This window comes from Carcharhinus amblyrhynchos, chromosome 2 (genome assembly GCF_965287045.1).
Source record: "Carcharhinus amblyrhynchos chromosome 2, sCarAmb.v2.hapA, whole genome shotgun sequence".
Lineage (NCBI taxonomy): Eukaryota > Metazoa > Chordata > Chondrichthyes > Carcharhiniformes > Carcharhinidae > Carcharhinus > Carcharhinus amblyrhynchos.
In genome coordinates this window covers 71,157,585-71,177,379 of record NC_137325.1, presented here as the reverse complement: position 1 = coordinate 71,177,379, position 19,795 = coordinate 71,157,585, and the positions used below count along the sequence as shown (strand labels likewise).

Sequence of the window (19,795 nt, the reverse complement as noted above, 5' to 3'; positions counted from 1 at the left end):
CTTTGGTTTACAAGAGTGAGTGATGAAGATTTCCATACAGTGCACATAAAAACATAAGGAATTGAAACAGGATAGGTTATTTAGTCCTTTGAACCTGTTCCACCATTAAATAAAGTATTGGCTGATTGGGTTGTGGCTTTATTTAGTTTTTTTTTTGCCTGCGCTTCATAACCTTTGATTTCCTTGTTAATCAAAATTCTCCCTAATTTGGTCTTGAATATGTTCAACGAACTACAGCTTGCTAGGAAAGAGAATTCCAAATACTAATGACCATCAGAGAGAAGAAATTCCTCCTGATCATCATCTAAAGTGGGAGACTCTTTATTTTGAAACTATGACCCCTAGTTCTAGATTTGTCATTTCTTTATCAATACTGAATCGCGCAAATGGCCAACAAGCATTTTAATTATGACTTCACAACAACGTGTAGGACCAAAATGATATCCAAGTGAGGTTCAATAACAGTCCAAGAATGACCTTCTTAATTCCAAGTCAACATACTGAACACAAATGACTATACATTCAATATGACATTGCATAAATAGTCATTAGTTACTTTCCATTCCAACACACATTGTTGTTGGATCCTCAAATTGTTCTGTAATGTCCCTTATAACTGGTACAGGTCTGTAGCAGCTGTTTTCCTTCAGGGAGCTCATTAGAAGCACCATTCTGCACCCTCACATTCCTCGGCACCAGCCCAGCCCATTACAACCCCCCACCCACAGAACCGAAGCCCTCTCCAAGCAGATTTTCTCAGCATGATTTTCACACTGGTTGCCCATTAATTGGCCAGCCAGGGTGAAGTCGCATTGTGTGGGGGTGGTGAGGGGAGACGATGGCAGTTGAAAGCACATTTCACACCCGCTTCTGGGCCCACCAGTAACGCACACCTGATGATTCAGGATTCAGGTCCGAGATTACTTTACTACATATTAAAAAAAAACAGCAACATCTGCCTCTCTTCTGTCCCAAGGCACCTTTCCATTATTTAAGGATTTCTGGAAGACTTGTGTCAAGAGTTCCTGCAATTTCCTCCTTTATTTCCTTAAGAATCCTCTGATGATTTCTTTCAGCCCCCGAGATTTATTTGCCTCAAGTTTGCACAGCTGTACAGCTGCCATATTGGTAGTAAAGTGAATAGTATCACAATTTAACTCCACAACACTCTTTGGTCATCTTTTTTGATTAAATGTTACTTGTTGCTAAATGCTTAGACAAAAACTTACTTGGGACTCCTGCCATATTTAATTTTAGTTTATTTGCCATTCTGTTGCCTTTCTTTGGAATTCCAGGCATGCAAACATTGACTATCATATCACTGGTCTATAATTTCCTGTGTTGGTTTTGATACAGGACAAAGCTGGTCTCTCAGTGGAACAAGGCATATTTACCACTTTGGTAGGTTGGCATTAAATTTCCTGAGTCCACTGGAAGTGCAGTGTAGAGACTTGTGGTCGGTCAACCTTGGCCTAGATCCCAGCCTACATGACAGGATCATTTCACAACCAACATGGATAGTTAATATCTATTCAGGCAAATTAGATGGCACAGTGGCACAATGATAAGCACTGCTGCCTCATAGCACCAGGGACCTGGGTTCAATTTCAGACTCTGGCCATTGTCTGTGTGGAGTTTGCAGATTCTCCCCACGTCTCTGTTTCCTCCAGGTAGTCAGGTGCTCCCGTTTCCTCGCACGCTCCAAAGATTTGCAGGTTAGTTTGATTGGCCATGCTAAATAGCTTATAAGGGTCAGGGAGACTAGCAGGGTAAGTACATGGGATTATGGGGATAGGGCCTGGATGTGATTGTTGTTGGTGCAGGTTTGATGGGCCAAATGGTCTCCTTCTGCACAGTACTGATTCTACAAATCTTTCATTGCGTTATCGGAACCAGCAGTGAATCTAGCCACCTGACAGTGGAAAACTAATAAGAAATAAAATTGGTAAATTTGTCTACTGCACCTCAGTGATTTTAATCAATCACCTAAGAAATCAATTTTTGACTTTTGGCCTGTACACAGTCCCCAGTGAAATCAGATCAGCTCTCAACAAGCAAAAGTTCCACTGGATCCCAGGAGGGTTTAAGTTGTGGAATTCCTGATTTAGCTTGGGCATTTCCAGAGGCACCCATTAACTAGCATGCAATTCAGACAGGGAGGAAACTGACCCCCTTCTCTCCAAACTGAAATTTGGGCTGCTTGTTTCATAGGATGGGAACCTGCTGGATCTGTTCAAATTGAGCGCCCCCCCACCCCAACCCCCAATCATAATAGACAATTGCAACAAACATTGCAATAGTGGTAACATTAATACAGCAAATGATTACATGTTTAGAAAATATCGCAAAAAGGATAATCAGCTGTTTTGAGGGTTGATTTAAACATTGGTGCAAATATTGCACTGCTTAAACTCCTTAAAAATTAACTATATTTTCTTCCATTAACTGGCAAAGAAAACATTTGTAAAATGGATTTGATGATTTTTTTTCCCAACTATATTCAATGGAAAGAGAAAAACAAAGGGTGCGATCTTTCGTCTACTGTGCCAGGTGATTGGCACAATGGGCTGGAAAGAAGCACAAGAGGCTTTTGCGCCAGGCGCGAATGGGCCCAGCATCAAAAGCCATTTCCTGGCTGTATTTTTCCAGCATGATTGGCTTCACACTCAGAGTACTGAGTGCCGTAATGCAGCGATTCGCGGCTCACCGAAAAAAAAACGGTGCCATTCTCTCGTGTTTTCTCACTTGTTCGACACTTCGAATTTTTTCGTAAGGTCGCACCCAGAATGTTTGGAAGATCATTGCATTTAATTTGACAGATACATGATAGCACTATTGTAAACAGCCACCCTAAATGTTATCCTTGCTTCTCCTAATCCAGAACTGGCTATGGAAACAAATTGTAAAACAGGTCATTTCAAGACAGTATGAGAATTGATGTTACCATTTGTTTGATCTGGGAATTCTTAAAAAAGAATAACCAGAAATTGGCTTGGTATATTCAAAGTAATACCAAAGTGACAGTATGACAAAATAAAGCCAAACAAGTCTGCAACACTCTTACTTTATGCAGCCTAAATTCAAATAGAGAATGGATATTTCAGAATGAGCGTTACCCTTTTAATGGGCAATGATTGTACAATGATTGCAACTCTACTATGTAGTATAAAGAGCTTCCCTTTCCAACCAGAAAGCCACTCACGTGTAAATCTCATCAGTCTATTAAGTTGAAAGCAGACATTCCTAATTGGTTCCAGAAGTTTTTCTTTCACCGAAGGAGGAGTAGAGGAAGCTGATAATGAGCAACTTTTTACAGGAGGCGGCTGTGTGCAACAGCTAGTTACATTGGTGGAAATAAAAAGCAATTTTACGGTCAATTGGTCTGAGCATCTGGAATTGTATATTGCAGAGTAAGATAATGGAAGGCAGTGGAGCTCACACACAGCGCAAAGAGCTGCACATTAACAAATCTTAGCATAAGCTATTGCAAACTTGGAAGATTCTGAAAAAAAAAGCTAGCACTATTTTGTGTGGTCTAACAGTCACTTTCACGACATGTAAACATCTAATACTTGTAAATCCCTTCTATGGGTAGTACACCATACAGCACATTCCCACATTTATATAAATTTATTCTGGATACGCATCCCTCCTACTGAGACTGGTATTGCTTGGTATGCTAAATTGATGATTAAGTGTACCCCCAAGAGGATAAAGGTGTCTTATAACATCATGAGCAATGACATTACTAAGAATCGTTAGCAGTATTTCCAAGCACAGTAATAGGCAGAAATGAGTAATTATGCCTCTTTCCCATTATAGATGATTCATGGTACTGCATACTGTATGTGTTGCAGAAATTAATATTCTGTCCAGTCTCGGCACAAAATTCCAAGTCAATGCATAGGCACATGGCCTGGCGTAATTTTTGAATGGGGCCTGTAAAATGGAATGAAATTTGTTCTGCCAGGATTCCATTGAGGGGAAAGGAGATTACAATATGCTATTGAGACACCCAGCAGTAGGGGCGGAGGGGATTTGTTAAGTGTCACTCCACTCCAGTGTCCATGGAACGTGTCTGGGGGAAATCAATTCCCAGGCTTCCATAGGAAAATCCATTCAGTATGCCACCTTACAGGCCTCAACAGAGCCATGTCAGTACTGCACACCCATTCTGACAGTCTCAATGAATCAATTCCCACAACTTGGGATGGGATCAGCATTCTTGGAAGTCAGCAGATTTATGCCCCATTTGTCCTATGCTTGGTCCAATAGAGCTGAAATATTGGCATTTTGGTTCTGAGGAGAATATTTAATGGAGCCTGTGAGAACAGGAGGCATGGTGTATGAGCTCACTTAATTAGGTAGGATGTGAGATTTGGATTTGCCTACAGCAGGTTGAGATGCAGAAATAAAGTCAATGCTGTGTTTGAAGTGTGTCGAGCATTAGGCAATCTGTGGAAGTTCATACGTGTAATCAATTTGCATTCTATGAATATTCATCAACATAAAACAGTTTTCAATAACATCCTACCCTCAGGATAAAGTGAGTAGTGCATGGAGATCTCATGGCACCCAGTTTAGGAATCTTTAAAGTTGGCATTTACATTTGTGTTGTAAGGCCAGTGATTTTCCTTGTTAAACTCTGCGGCACAAGGGAGGGGAAATGGAGAATAGTGCCTTGCTGGGAGGCTTGGGACTGGCAAGAGTGATTTAGTGGTGAGGGGATTATGGTGTGGGATCAGGGACATGGTGGAGTGAAGTAGGAAGGACTTGACATCCTGAGTGGTATTCAGTCAGTCAAGAAAATGAGGGGCTCGAAGGGTAGTGTCTGGACTGTCCAAATGTATGTCCACCTCACGGTGTTGGCTGGCAGAGATTTTACAGGCTTTTGAGTTGACCTTCAATATTTCAATTATCTCCGCTGATATTGATGTTGGACAATGTCCTTTACAATGTCACTGAAGGGAGGGGGAGTTGAGCCTATAAGTTCAGTTATGTCCTACAAAGTGGCAGTATAACTGGACACTAACTAAAGAATGAATTAAAAAAAACACAACATTGTTTCTTCCACAATCAAGGGAATATCCCTTCTAACCATTAACACATACCAACCATGAGGTACACCAGTATATTGTGGTCTCTGACTTGGCTCGTCTCATCAAATAATTATGATGCACATAAAGTGAAAATAACAATGTGAAATGTTTAAAAGTGAAAGTTAATTGTGAAAAAAGCTTGTGCCATCTTTGTACTCTCAAGTCTAATGTTAATAGCAATGATATTAGACAGGAAGATATTGGCTGCGAAGCAGTTTGTCTGGGAAGCTCTTTTATATCCTCCCATACCTGCTTCCTTGTCAGCTGACAGTGTGTTTCACTACTGAAAAGCTTCCCCACCCCCCCAGCTGAATCACCTGTTTTCCATAGCACACCATGGACATGAGGAATGACATGTTGTTGACTAAATCCCAGCCTCAATCTTTAGCAGTAACAAATGCTTTAACAATGCTGTCATTAGTGGAGATTCTATTCCCTTCATCAGCCGTCCAGTGAAATAAAAAGGTACAAATCTACCTATCAGTTCCAGTGTGGAATGAATATGCAAAGTATACAACATGGCAGGAAAAAGATCAGAATTAGTTGCTCAGAAGTTTGTCTAAAACTCTGTTCTTTTCAGATTGAGGTCCAATTGAAGATATAGCATTTTCAAACATGCAGAAGTTTAATCAAGTTAATGGAAGCATATCTTATTGACATTTTACTCTAGCCTTAAATAGCAGTCTAATGATAGAAATGATAAGTGAACTGGCAATATTATAATACCATTGTTTACAATGCAGCTGCCTTTTAAACAATTGCAGCTTGAGAATCATCTGGTTCTGTGGCAGTAAAGTGCAGTATGCCCAAATCCAGAAAGGGACTTCATTTTGTTCAGATATATTCCCTTCACAAATTCATAATCAAATATTAAGAGCTTCTAGAGACTATTTCTAAACTTTATTTCACAGAGGTTTTCTCTCATTTTTCAGTTTTTCTGTCCTTAATGGCTACATTTTCTGACTCTACTCTGCTTCTTTGCCATTTTTGTTCTTCATTCTTCCATTTTTCTTTTCATTCCTTCTACATATCTCAGATCATTCATGCCTCCGGCTCTGTTTTCTCTACTGTTAAGTCTCACCCTTTCGAATTGTAGGTAGGCTCACAATCTCTTTATTGACTTGTCACTTGGCACTCTTCTTCATTCCATCACTTTTAATGATAGATGTTGCTTCAAAAACCTCCCTCTCCTGCCTAATAATCTTGGCAGATCATCTCAAACTCAGTAAAACTAATTTCAACAGCACCTTTGGAGATCTTGACCCATATTACAATGAAAAATAGCAAGTTCACCAAATTCACATCCTCCTCCAGATCATACAACATTCTAATATGAACATATGCTGCTGTTCTTTCGTAGTTAAAATTCCCTACCTATGTTATGGGAGAACCATCAAAACACAAGGACTGCTGTACAGCAAAGAGAATGAATTCCTCAAGCCAACAGAAATATGACTTTGTTAACATCACAAAAGGGGGAGGTGGAGGTAAAACAATGTTTTTTATTTTTTTACACTCGAGGCCAAACTGGCCTCTTTTATTTTGACACCGCCTGTCTGTAAGCAAAGGAGTTCACATTTTTGAAACAGGCTGTGGTGTGTTTCCCCAAATCCCTGGTTTGTGAGGTCAATTTTTAAAATGACTCGCAGTGAATTCGCTTTCAGGTTTAATTAGAAGTACGGTTTATTCGGAATTGTTGCAACTATTCATACACACAAGCACACAACAAGATAGGAAAGAGGGGATTTTGCAACTATGAGTAACTTAAAGAAAAAACACCACAGCTGTGGATGCTAGTTCATGTGATTGCCACAGTCCAGCAAGTGTTTCTTAATGGAGGAGCTACAGTTCAGCTAGTCAAATTGCAATTTTGCTGAACTCCTTTAAAGTTGATGGTAATGTACAGAGATAAAGTTGGCATCCAGAGACTGGGCATATTCAGCAGGTGATGGCAGGAATCTTCCAAAGAACCATGATTCGAGGAGGCTTGTAGTTGATGCAGATTGTTAGTCAGCCTGGCATCCTGCTTTGATGTTTTCAGACTGGTGTTTAAACAGCAGATTGATTTTTTTTATCCATTCATGAGACATGGGCTTTGCTGGCTGGCCAGCATTTATTGCCCATCCCTAGTTGTCCAAGGGCAGTTTAAAGCCAACCACATTGCTGCGGCTCTGGAGTCACATGTAGGCCAGACCAAGTAAGGATGACACATTTCCTTCCCTAAAGGACAATAATGAACCAGATAGGATTTTCCAACAACCGACAATGGTTTCATGGTCATCAGTAGATTCTTACTTCTAGTTTTTTTTATTGAATTCAAATTCCCCCATCTGCCGTAATGGAATTAGAACCCGGGCTCCCAGGCATTAGCTGAGTTTCTATTTTAATACACTAGCAATAATACCACTAGGCCATCACCCCCCTCTTGCAAGCCTGGAGATGTAATGTTAAAGATTTCCAAAGGCCAAAAGCTTAGGTCATGTTACGTTCCATTAATGGATCCATTGTAAGCTGACAAGCAGTTTCTATGTCTCTGGTCAAAATTGATTGTTCACCTTAGGATATAAATAGGAGTCTTTAGCGGGTCTCTTGGTATAAGTTTTGATGGCTTCTCATTTGGTATAGAACCAAACTGGAAAGATGGATTGTCTGCTGGTCCTTGGTTTCATTGTTTGTAACATGTCCTCATAATGAGAGATATGAAATTTCACAAGGATGAGGGTTGAGCTTTTGTCCTGGAACTGACCTTGGAAATTTCCATAGACTGCAGCCAACTTGTGAATTATGAGACTTGCAACAGCCATCTTTTGGTTCAGTAAGTTCCACTTTTTAAATAAGCAAAAAGGTGAGATTTGATCGAATGGTTTGTGATTGTTTTATGTTTTATTAGGGAAATATCACTTAGTTCCTTTCACTTTCTCAACCTGGGAGTAATTTTGACTTTGGGCAGGAGTTGAAATTGGGCAATATTGAACTGACTTCTCTTTGGATGTCTCTCCCAACTGCAAAGTGTAGTTCCAAATTTAAAATGGAGATCCGATTGGTGATCACAAATTTTAAACTTCTGTTTCGTCGGAGCTAACCTGCATAGGTCAGAAATGTTACAGGATTGTTTTCACTGGCAAGAAGGAGGCTGAGGAGAGACCTGACAGAGTGCTACAAAATTATGAGAAACATGAGCAAGGTGGATAGTCTGAGGCTTTTTCCAAGGGTGGAAGTGTCAATTATAAGGGGGAACAAGTTCAAGGTTGGAGGGGAAAGTTTAAGAGACTTGTGCAAGGGAAGTTTTTCACACAGAGAATGGTGGATGCCTGGAACATGCTGCCAGAATAGGTGGTGGAATCAGGCACATTAGTAACATTTAAGAGGCATCTGGATGAGTACATGAATAGGGAAGAATAGACAGATACAGACCAAGTAAGAGCAAAAAGTCTTTCTTTAGTTTAGTTCAGGCATCATAATTGATAGGCTTGGAGGGCCAAAGGGCCTGTTCCTGTGATGTAAGTTTCTTTATTCTCTTTGTTTTAGCTACCTTAAATTCTCCAGTGACCCCGTGACATGTCACTGCTATATTGCTTATGTTGGCAAGATAGTGGTTTGACAGCATCCAGAATCAAAGCCTGATTCTTGGCATGAGAGCAGGGATCATCAGATATTGCCACAGCCAAATTAAGTGACAGGGAGGCTGAGTTCTAAGGCAGAAATGAGGTCAGAGAAATAGCTTGTTAGAACTGCATGGTTTCCTATTATTGGAGTTGGAATTCTTGTTTTAAATCAAAATCTCAGAAAATGTTGGAATTCTGGAAGGTGGAAGTGTCACAAGAAAATGTGCCAGAACATTTTTTAAAAAGATACACTGCTTAAAGTAAAAGAAAATGAGTTTTTGAGGAATTTCTCCTTCTTGTTGGCAGCAGTGAAAGCAATGCCTAATAATGGAGCCTCTAGTGTCAAACATTCATTTCACAGAATAAAAGCTCTAAGTACATGAAATTACCAGAAAAATCTGATGAGCTTTGACAATAATGGGAATGATCCTGATGAGGAAACTAAGTATGAGTCATGAACGTGTTGTACATTCACTGAAAATGAAATTCATTGCCCCCAATATATGGGCCTCGTTCTCGCTTTCCATGGTATATGAAGAGGATGATGTATAAATTAATCACCATTGATTAAAATGCATGAAGTATCATCCCAGAAGGTTACAATCAAATATTTATTCTGCATAAACGTGATGTGAATACTAAATTACTGCTGAAACACTCAGAAGATTTAAGGATCTGACAGATGATTGTAATATTGGCATTCACAATGCTTATGATTTTCATTGTTCTTCACTGGTGTAATTGTAGTTTTTAAGTTCATTTCCATCTGGCTTATGTATAACTTCTACTTAAAAAAATTGAAGCAGCACAGTGGTTTGGTGAGCATAGGTCATGCAAAAATCAAATCATGCTTAGAATAACTTTAGCCTCAAGCCAAAGCAGTTCCTGGCATGAAAAATTCTCACTTTTGTCAGTCATTATTGGTTAAATAACAGACTGTCTACTAAAAAAAGCAACCACCTATAAATAACTGTGTTGTTTATTGGGCCAAAGACTCATCTAACATGTGATGGAATAAGCAAAGCACTAAATTGCATAATTTGCAACCTAATTCAGCTTTTAGTCTAAATAGTGGCTTATATTAATCATTCAATATCCTGTTCAGTTTTAGTAATTTGGTAACTGCTCTGAATTACCTCTTCTTAAACTTCGAAAAATAAGTGTTCAATTTGCACCAACACTTCTTTTACTTTTTTCTTAATTTATGCACGATACAGCAATAGCTCTCTGCAACTCTGCTGTTTTCTGAATGCCTCAAAGTAACTGGTACTGCGGAGAATTTTAATTTGCGTTTCCATGCTCTAAGATACAAGTTACAGAAGTGACACAGAAGATAGGATTTGCTGTAAGGTTCATTCTCTAGTTGCTTTAGATGATAGGGCTTTACTAAACTATTTCTTTATTCACATACTGTGTGAGTAATTTTGTGACAAGACAGCTGAAGATTCAAAAGCAAAATACTGTGGATTCTGGAAAACCAAATTAAAAATAGAAACACTGGGACTACTGGTTATGGTGAAAGCCCTTCGACTCAAAACACTGGGCTGATTTTTGCCACAGAACTAGGTGGGAAAAAGGAACTGGGTCTGCTTTTGAGTTGGAAGTCCACCTCTTTGATGTAATTGATTAAGATTTTCATGGGGGCCAACCATTAACTGATAATGGAAATGGGTTTCTATTCAATTCGAGCTAGTGTGGACAGCAATGGATGTGCGTTGGATAAAGTGTGGGACTCAGACTCCACACCAGCCACTTCTGAAGCTGCAGAGGGGTGAAGCAGCTGACTGTGTGAAAGCCTGCAACAAAGCAACCATCTATAAATAACTGTTGTTTGTTGGGTCAAAGACTTATCTAATATGTGATGGAACAACCAAGCACTAAATTGCATAATTTGCAACCCAATTCGACAAGACATATTTGAAAGAAGACAGGGGAGCTATGGCAGGGCTGTCCCTCACTTCATCAATGGCAACCCAGGTCTAATGTTGGAGATTGCGAGGAAGAAGTCCTTTACCCAGAGAATGGCAGGATAAGGCTACTGCATCATTCATCTCTCTGTTCAGCATCATCTTCCTCCTCCTCTCTTACTTCCTACTCCTGTTCATTTTCTAATGAACTGCATACTCCATGGCTTCACTATCCTCAAGGTCCACTTTCTGGTAGGCCACGTATTGGAGAACACAGCGAACCATCATAATTACCCCAAACCCTGAAAAAGGGCATTGGAGAGCATCACCTGACTGGTTCAGGCACCAAAATTGATCTTCAGATGCTCAACAGTCTGCTCAATGGCTGTCGTAATGAATAGCTATTCAAGATATCATCACTGCACCTCTGTCTGTGGCCACCCCAAAGGGTTCAGTGGTCATGTATCCCCATAGGATCCATCCAGACAGTTGCCTCTGCTCTGCTGTCCCCATGATAGACTGGTTTGATCCTGATGGTGAGTGCCCATTCTCCCAGTGACCTATGCAGTCCCCTATGTCTCACTCTCATTCTTCTGGACCTGGTGTGATGCCCTAGGGAATCCATGACTTGCTCATCATTCTACCTGCCTCCTGCACACACAACCCCAGTCCCCCACATCCCACCCACCCTGACTGCCTCCTTCAACTGATTTGCAACAGAAACAACCCACACTCCCCTTTAAAAAATTCCATCATTTAACTTTAACAAACTCATAATGAGCCTTCAAACTGCCTTCATTGGCCTCAATATGGAGAACAGAATCCCTAATCTCTACTGGTTAACAATATCAGTGCTAAGAACAGCATCCTGTAACAGACACGCCAGTGGCTGCTGGCGTTTTCAGGGGACACTTCACCATTGCTTCCAATCCCAGCTTTGGAGTTGTGGGCAAGGGTGATGATGAAAACTGGAAATTCAGCCCATTAACTTTGTTTCTCCCCACAGATGCTGTGTGATCTTTTGAACGTTTGCATTATTTTCTGCCAATCAACTCGACCAAAGCCATTCCCAAGCCTGGCTGAAAAAGGGAGGGATTGAGCCTGGGTCTAGCACCCTCACCCTGTAAAAGCCATCACCACTACAGAAACAACAAGTAGCCGCCCTACCTAAAAGACGGCATGGTGGCACAGTGGTTAGCATTGCCTCACAGCACCAGGTCTGGCTGTATGTGACTGTGTAGAGTTGCATGTTCGCCCTGTGTCTGTGTAGGCTTCCTCTGGGTGCTCCAGTTCTCTGCACAGTCTAAAGATGTGCAGGTTAGGTGGACTGACTATGCTAAATTGCCCCTTAGGTGTCCAAAAATGTGTAGATTAGGAGGATTAGCAGTGGTAAATGTGTGGGGTTACAGGAAGGCGGCGGAACATTGTATTAGAGAGACAACTGGTGATGGCAGGTCAGGTGCACGGTGGCACTGCAGCCTTACTGCGCCAGCGACCGGGGTTCGATTCGTGGCTTTGGTCACTATTTGTGTGGAGTTTGCACATTCTCCTCGTGTCTGTATGGGGTTCCCTCCGGGTGCTCTGGTTTCCTCCCACAGTCCAAAAGATGTGCTGCTTAGGTGCATTGGCTACACTAAATTCTCCCTCAGTGTACCCAAACAGATGCCGGACTCGCAATTAGGAGATTTTCACACTAACTTCATTGCGATGTGAATGTAAGTTTACATGTGACTAATAAATAAACTTTACTTTTTCACTTCGCCTCCTGGATATACACCAGAGCACAAGACAGCACACACCACCAGCAGAAGGAGATCACAGAGCCAGCCAAAGAAGTAGTTTTAGGAGGGTATTCAGAGCTGGGATACCACCTGTACTTTAGGGAAAGAGATAGCAATGGACCGCGACTGGTGTCAGGGTCACTGCTCGTTGTCTCATACAGGACAGGAGGAATTATGTCTAAAGTAAGTCTGCTTTTCTTCAAAGTTCCAGCCATTTTCACCGTTGTGGAAGTTGAAAGAGAGTCAGCAGTCAAGGTCACCAACAGTCACGACTGTTTAAGTCATCACACGTAACATGTACATTTCCAAAGCAGTGGGAATTTATTTAAAAAGAGGTTCTGCTGTTTTAATACTTGTCAGCTACTTTAATTCTGCTCTTCAATGTAAATTTAGTGATCCAAGAGAATATTCAAAAATGTAAATACGCAGAGCAGCCTAGCGATGGTGAGGTAGGAATAGTTTGGTTATGTAATAAGAGCATAACTTAATCTTAAGGAATTCATTACCACTAATCACAAAGCACAAATGCTTAAATCATTTATGAATATGCATTAAAATCCTTGAGTCAAATTAATGCCTTGTTAATAACACACCTATTTTTTTTTTAAATAGGCTGGAAATCCATTATGGTCAATATTTAGTTGCTGGAGTCAGGGCTTACGTGCTCTGCAGCTGAGGTCGGCAGAACGCAAGTTTGATGCTGCCTGCTGATGGGTTGATCTGAGGGAGGCTTGTGCTGCTGCTAAGTGCTCAACAGGGGCTGATCTCATGTGGCACAGACAGTCTATTCCTCTTCAAAGCAATCTGCCCTCTTCAAGAGAAACTGCACTCAGTGGAAGGGAGCTGCTGCTTGCAAGTAGGAACTGCACAAATAAGACCACAAGATATAGGAGCAGAATTAGGCCACTCGGCCCTTTGAGTCTGCTCCGCCATTCAATTATGGCTGATATTTTTCTCATCCACATTCTTTTTCCTTTTCCCCATAACCCTTGATTCCCTTATTGATCAAGAACCTATCTATTTCTATTTTAAAGACACTCAATGATCTGGCTTCCACAGCCTTCTGCGGCAAACTGTTCCTCAGATTCACCACTCTCTGTCTGAAGAAATTCCTCCTCATCTGTTTTAAAGGATCGTCCCTTTAGCCTGAGGTTGTGCCCTCTGGTTCTAGTTTTTCCTACTAGTGGAAACATCCTCTCCATATTCCCTCTGTCCAGGCCTCGCAGTATCTTGTAAGTTTCAATAAGATCCCCCCCTCATCCTTCTAAACGCCAATGAGTACAGACCCAGAGTCCTCAACTGTTCCTCATATGACAAGCTCTTCATTCCAGGGATCATTCTTGTGAACTTCTTCTGGACACTTTCCAAGGCCAGGGTATACTTCCTTAGATATGGGGCCCAAAATTACTCACAATATTCCAAATAAGGTCTGACCAGGCCCTTAATCAACCTCAGAAGGACATCCCTGCTCTCGTATTCTAGCCCTCTCGACATGAATGCGAACACTGGATTTGCCTTCTTAACTGCTGACTGAACCTGCACGCTAACCTTAAGAGAATTTTGAACAATGACTCCCAAGCCTCTTTGTATCTAAGCATTTTCGCATTTAGAAAATAGTCTATGCCTCCATTCCTCCTTCTAAAGTGCAAAACGTCACACTTTTGCACACTGTATTCCATCTGCCACTTCTTTCCCCACTTTCTTAACCTGTTCATGTCCTTCTGCAACCCCCCCCCGCTTCCCTGTCCCTCTACATATCTTTGTATCATCTGCAAATTGAGCAACAGTGCCTTCAGTTTCTTCCTCCAAATGTATATTGTGAAAAGTTGTGGTCCCAGCACTGATCCCTGAGGCACATCACTAGTCCCTGATGGCCATCCTGAAAAAGACCCCTTTATCCCCACTCTGTCTTCTGCCAGTCAGCCAATCCCCTATCAATGCCAGGATTTTACCCTTAACACCATGGGCTCTTAACTTACTTAAGTCTTCTATGTGGCACCTTGTCAAAGGCGTTCTGGAAATCTAAATAAATCACGTCCACTGGTTCTCCTTTATCTAACTTCCTTGTTACCTCCTTAAAGAACTCTAACAGATTTCTCAGACATGACATAAAAAAATGTTGAAGCTGGGATGCATCGTACTCACTTTTCTGAGCATAAAGTAAGTGTTTGATAAAATTAGCACTGGGCAATAGGTTTCAAACAGCATGTGTGTATGAGCCACTGCCAAATTTGTTAAGCCTGTTTAAGACATCCAAGGCAACTACCTAAAACAGGCATTGGATCACTCATCAATATTTCACAAGACACTGGTATTATCTGGCCATTCCTGCCAGCAGGACCTTCTGGTTTCGCTGGCTGCGGATCTCCGCTGGATATTTCCCAGCAGTGGGGAGTGCTTTAAACAGGAAACCCTGTTGGCAGTAGTGGCAAGACGATATTGCCACTAGCCAATGCCAGGCCATCTCAACCATCGTATGTTGGAGGTGCGGAAAATTTTGCTCTTTGAGTATTCTTTAAACTCAAGGCTGACTAAGACCTGAACCTGCTGCCATCGATAAAGTCAGATCATTTGCTTAATTGATTTTGAGTTCTCCTCTCAGATACCAAGGCTTCCATTTGAATCAATTTTTCCACATTTCCCTACCTAGTCCTTAATCATTGTGGTCTTTACCAACAGAAACATGTCATTTACAATAAAACTGATAATCTTTCTACTGTTTAAAAGTGTCTTGCTTCTCCATTAGTCTTAAAGTGTCCTTGTGGGCTAAGTGCCCTAGAGAAGCACTCACCTCTGTTACTGCATTGCTGACATTATTAGATACATATGTTGACCCAGCAACATTAAATTTTAAATTTTCCTCCTCCTCCCCAGAGGCAATCTGCAAATGTATGGTACTAATAGCACCAGGAGTACATCATGAACATGGATTGAGGTTACACCGAGGAAACCTGGGCTTATATCTGGAGGAGATATGATAACATGCAGAAGTGCTGCTCTGGTGCAATTACAGTACTGAGCCCATTACCAAGAAAAAAATAATCCAACCCTTCATCTTTTGCAATTTCTGAGAGAAACCCCATTGCACTTTTTCCAATGCTGTCATATTCTTTCCACAACAAGGTGTCAAAAGTTGTATTATATTCAGCATATTTTTCAATAGTAATGCAACTTTAATGACAAATGGTATAATTTGTTATATTACAAATTTTGCTACAAATACATTTCAACATTTTTTTCTATTACTGAACTAAGTTACGTGAAAAAAAATCACTTACTTCGGTCACTAGTTTGAAAGGACCAGTCAAAGAACCCAGCTCAAGAGAAAGGAAAATACAGCATCGGATGGTTTCCAAAACAGCTACGCTTGATCTGTTAATGTTGGATGATATATAATTACTGATTAGAGAACATCAACAAACCTAAACTGCCAGAATAAGCCAGAAAGTTCAGTTTTACTCAGAATGGAGGAAAATAAAGGGGTTGATCTAACATCACACATAGGAAAAAGAGGCAAAACATGTAAGTTAGGACTTTAACAAGGTCCATGAAGTGGACCTGTTAGAATATGAGCTCCCTGATTGAGGCAGTTAATGCTGTTCAGTTTGGGAGCCCTGCAGAGGTATATAACATGGAATGTCTGGGTTACCGGCACTCAGGGTGTGTACTCCATACTGGGAAATATCTGTCAGAGTATTATTAACAATTGTAAATCAATCTGGATTTGGTGAAGTGACACTGGCCTCATGGGAGTTATTTCAATGTGAGGACGGAAGTAATGGGGCCAATTTCTAGTGACAGATCTAAGTCATTTCCAAGTGGTTAAAGCCTAATACAAATCACAATTGAAAGGCCAAGTGGTAATTGCTTTTCACTGCTCTGGTCTGAGGTGATCTTTGTTATTCACAGCACAAGATGAAAACTCAGACAGCCTATGAAGGACTTCAGTTACAGTGTCTGTCCATTTGAAAGGGATGGAAAATTAAAGAAGCACATCGCAATAAAACACTATGGCCGGAATTTTACCAGCCTGCCCGCCCCAGGAGCGAGGGGCAGAGCATGAGAAGGTCTATTGACCTTGGGCAGGATTTTACAGTTTTGGGACAAGCAAAGCCATAAAATTCCACCCTACAACTTCAGAAAATTTACTAATTTATTAGTTATCTTTCAACATTTTGAAAGATAACTAATGGATTGAGATTCCATTTGAGACATAATATGAAGGGAATTGAGAACTGACAGAGATAAAGAGGATCTAAGTGCAGGGATAAGTCTGCAGAAAAGACAGGACAGTGCAGCAATATAATTTAATGTTGTTGAAATCAAAGAGGTGATTGCAAGGTGAACACCCAATGCCATTTCATTGAGTCAGCAGTTTATCAGGAGATGCAGCTGAGTTTCATGTTACAAGTGACTGGGTACTGTCCCTACAACTGCCAGCCCGAGGCTGCATCATAGCCGGAGACGTCTTTACAGCCCTTGCAGGCAATGACACATTTTGGCACTTGCCTTTCTTGTTGAATCAGACCCTGATGAGATAGGTCGAAGGTGTCATGTCTTATTGAAATGGCATGGTAGCATCCTGGCAGCGAGAGCACATTACGCAATACACTCAATCATCCTGGCATGTTTGTTTTCATGCAGAATTGCATTAAATAGGGCATGCTGGAAGTGAGTACTTCTAAACCTGGTTTGACAATGGGTAGTCAGGAATTCACATACGTTTTTAGGACAAGGAACCTTCATTCACAGTGGGAAATGTGTGATTTCAGATCTGCCTGTAGATGAATTATGTAGATATTAGTTACAGGGCATGCAGCAATTCTTGGATATCCTGTCTTTCTGACATCTCATCATGATTCGTTCTCTTCTTCCGGTATAAGCCTTGGTATGATGTTACCACTCTTGCCTTTGAGTTAGAAGATCATGGGTGTGAGACACACTCCACATATTTAAACAGATTCCACCTACATCCCACCTAATAATAAGGCTATAACCTCAATCCCAGATTCAACAAAGAATTTCTGCAGGGCTGAAAATAGATAGTAATCACAAGAACAGATTTTCACCCAATTTTCTGCAAAAGTTACAGCCCCTCTGCACCTGATGAAACTCAACTTCAACATATTGGAAATGAGGAATGAAGTGATTAATAGAAAGAAAATGGTGAATAAAGGAAATAAAGAGAAAGGGAAAAAGGAGAATCATTTGTTTTGGTAGCGTTAAAAAAGTTCTTGCCTGTTCTCCATCATCAATCCAATAGAAGTCAGCGTCAGCATTACGTAGCCAATCCTGAACAGGATTGTGGTTTCAGATAGAGCCTGTTTAACCAAGCAAAAATACTACTTTGAACAACTAAGGTTGAGTTTATTGGATTAAAGGATTAAAACAGATTTTGAAACAAAGTTGATCCAAAAATCTACAGCAATATGGCATCCTCACTTGGAAATATATCGCTGCTCCTTCACTGTCACTGGATCAAAATCCTGGAACTCTCTCTGAACAGGAAGTACCTACACCACATGGATTATAGTGGTTCAAGAAGACAACTCACCACCATAATTAGGGATGGGCATTAAATGCTGCCCTAGCCAGCTGCACCCATGTCTCTTGAATGAATAATAAAAGATGCAGGGTAGGTTTCCTGGCTACAACAGCATGGTGTCCTTTTAGAACATTTAAAATAGATTATAATCCCTTATTTCATTTGACAATTCTTTTCATTGTAGATACAAAATAATGCTACATTGATTTTACATTGTTTTCTGGAGAAAAGTAGAAATATTTCAATCCATTTTCATTATGCTTCAAGATACTGAATGTTGTATAATGAACTGGGAAGAAGCTAAACTAAATACCCTGATGTGGCAGAGTAGGAACAGAAGCCTTCACAACAAGAGGATAGAAAAAGAAAGGACATATTAATTCTGCATTTTGTCATAGCCTCAGAAAATTGTACAACCAATCAATTATTCTGATTTTATCTAGACAAATACAACAGCAAATCTTGCAGAGTAATGTCCTACAAAAAACAAATGAGAAGAAAAAAATGATAAATTTGATTATTGCTGAAGAGTGATATGATGCTGAAGCTTTTCACCTTGCACTTATCAGATACATGCAAGAATGTCAAATTTGAAAAGGCACAACAATTTATACTACAGGATAAAAAGATGCTGAATGGCTGGCAGCTTAACTCTGATTGGCTGAGGGGTTGGCATCAAGAATGTAACTGGGAACTATTGGCTCCCCAGGCTCCAGGTAGTTATAAAAAGGTGCAAGCTTGAACATATTTCTTGTTTCTCTGCTGCAATGCCAGGTATATAAGCACACATGCTAATGATTAGCTGTCAAATCAAACAGCTTATTCTTCAGTTGTTTGCAATAGACAGATACAGATTGTATTTGACCAGTTTGTACTTGCAAATCCCAAAATAAAATGTCCATTGTTAGATGTAATTCCATGATTGTTCCACAAGTGCTGCCCAATCTTAAGTGTGTTAATAGCGGCACTAGCAATCAATGTAAAGTCATCAGTTGAGCTCGTAACATGGCTCATTTACACTTACTGGAAGTGACCTGCTTCCATAGGTAGGGACCCCTCCTCTGGGGGAATGTCTTGGGTGAGGAAGAGTAATGGTTTTACTGAGGTCTAAAGTACTAAAGGTAGAGGTGAGGGTATAGTGTAGCAGATAAGCGGCTGCAGAAACATTGTTGTCAAAGGGAAAAAGACACACAGAAAATTAAGTTGGAAACAAATGGGGAAAGACTTTCTTTCGGAGACAGTACAAAGGGAAGCAGAATTGGGTGGAGTGTGATAGAGGGAAGTGATCAGAAATTACCTCATCTATGACTGATACAATGGACGTAGTGCAGCAACATGTGGTGTCAATAGCCATGAACGTGTGATGTTTAGATGAAGGACAAGATTAAGGCAAATAAGGAGGGCCGTGATTTTGTGGAAAGATATCATTATGCAGTGAGTCAGCCAGACCTGCGTTTAAATGATTGATGGTGCCAATTTTCTTGGACCCACCCTCCTGTTTCAGGAATGCAACATGCCAGAAGAGGCCTTTTGCCTATCTGAGCCGAACTACTGGTCCACAAACACAGGGTTTGATTTTTTTAAACAAAGCCTAGTTACACATCCAACTCAGCCTGAGAAATCAAGTCAGCAAGAAAAGTGGACCTCAGCATCTCTGGCTGATATTTGAAGAAATAAACTCATACGTGGGTCTGTCTTCTGTTTGTTGTCAGGATTCTCATCTGAAGAGGATCTGAACAACAATGTCTTGACTGCCCCTACATACCGAATTTGGGTAATTCATGGACGTTCTAACATGATGCAACGTTGGGAGGACTGAGAAATTTTTAGTGCTTTATCAATGTTCAGCCAGCACCTA

At 40.7% G+C, this 19,795-nt stretch overlaps 1 protein-coding gene across 2 annotated transcripts in view; it reads right to left on the bottom strand.

The window, feature by feature from the left end:
* The window catches only part of agmo (alkylglycerol monooxygenase), a 306,229-nt gene that overhangs the window by 60,059 nt on the left and 226,375 nt on the right, over positions 1–19,795 (bottom strand). The window contains exons 11-12 of one of the 2 annotated variants that reach the window (XM_080216531.1): positions 17,631–17,713; positions 15,671–15,764 (exon numbers count right to left, since the gene is read on the bottom strand). In XM_080216531.1, coding sequence (XP_080072657.1) covers positions 15,671–15,764; positions 17,631–17,713 — 177 coding nt within the window. The remainder of the gene's footprint in view (positions 1–15,670; positions 15,765–17,630; positions 17,714–19,795) is intronic. The other variant, XM_080216539.1, reaches the window with a different exon arrangement.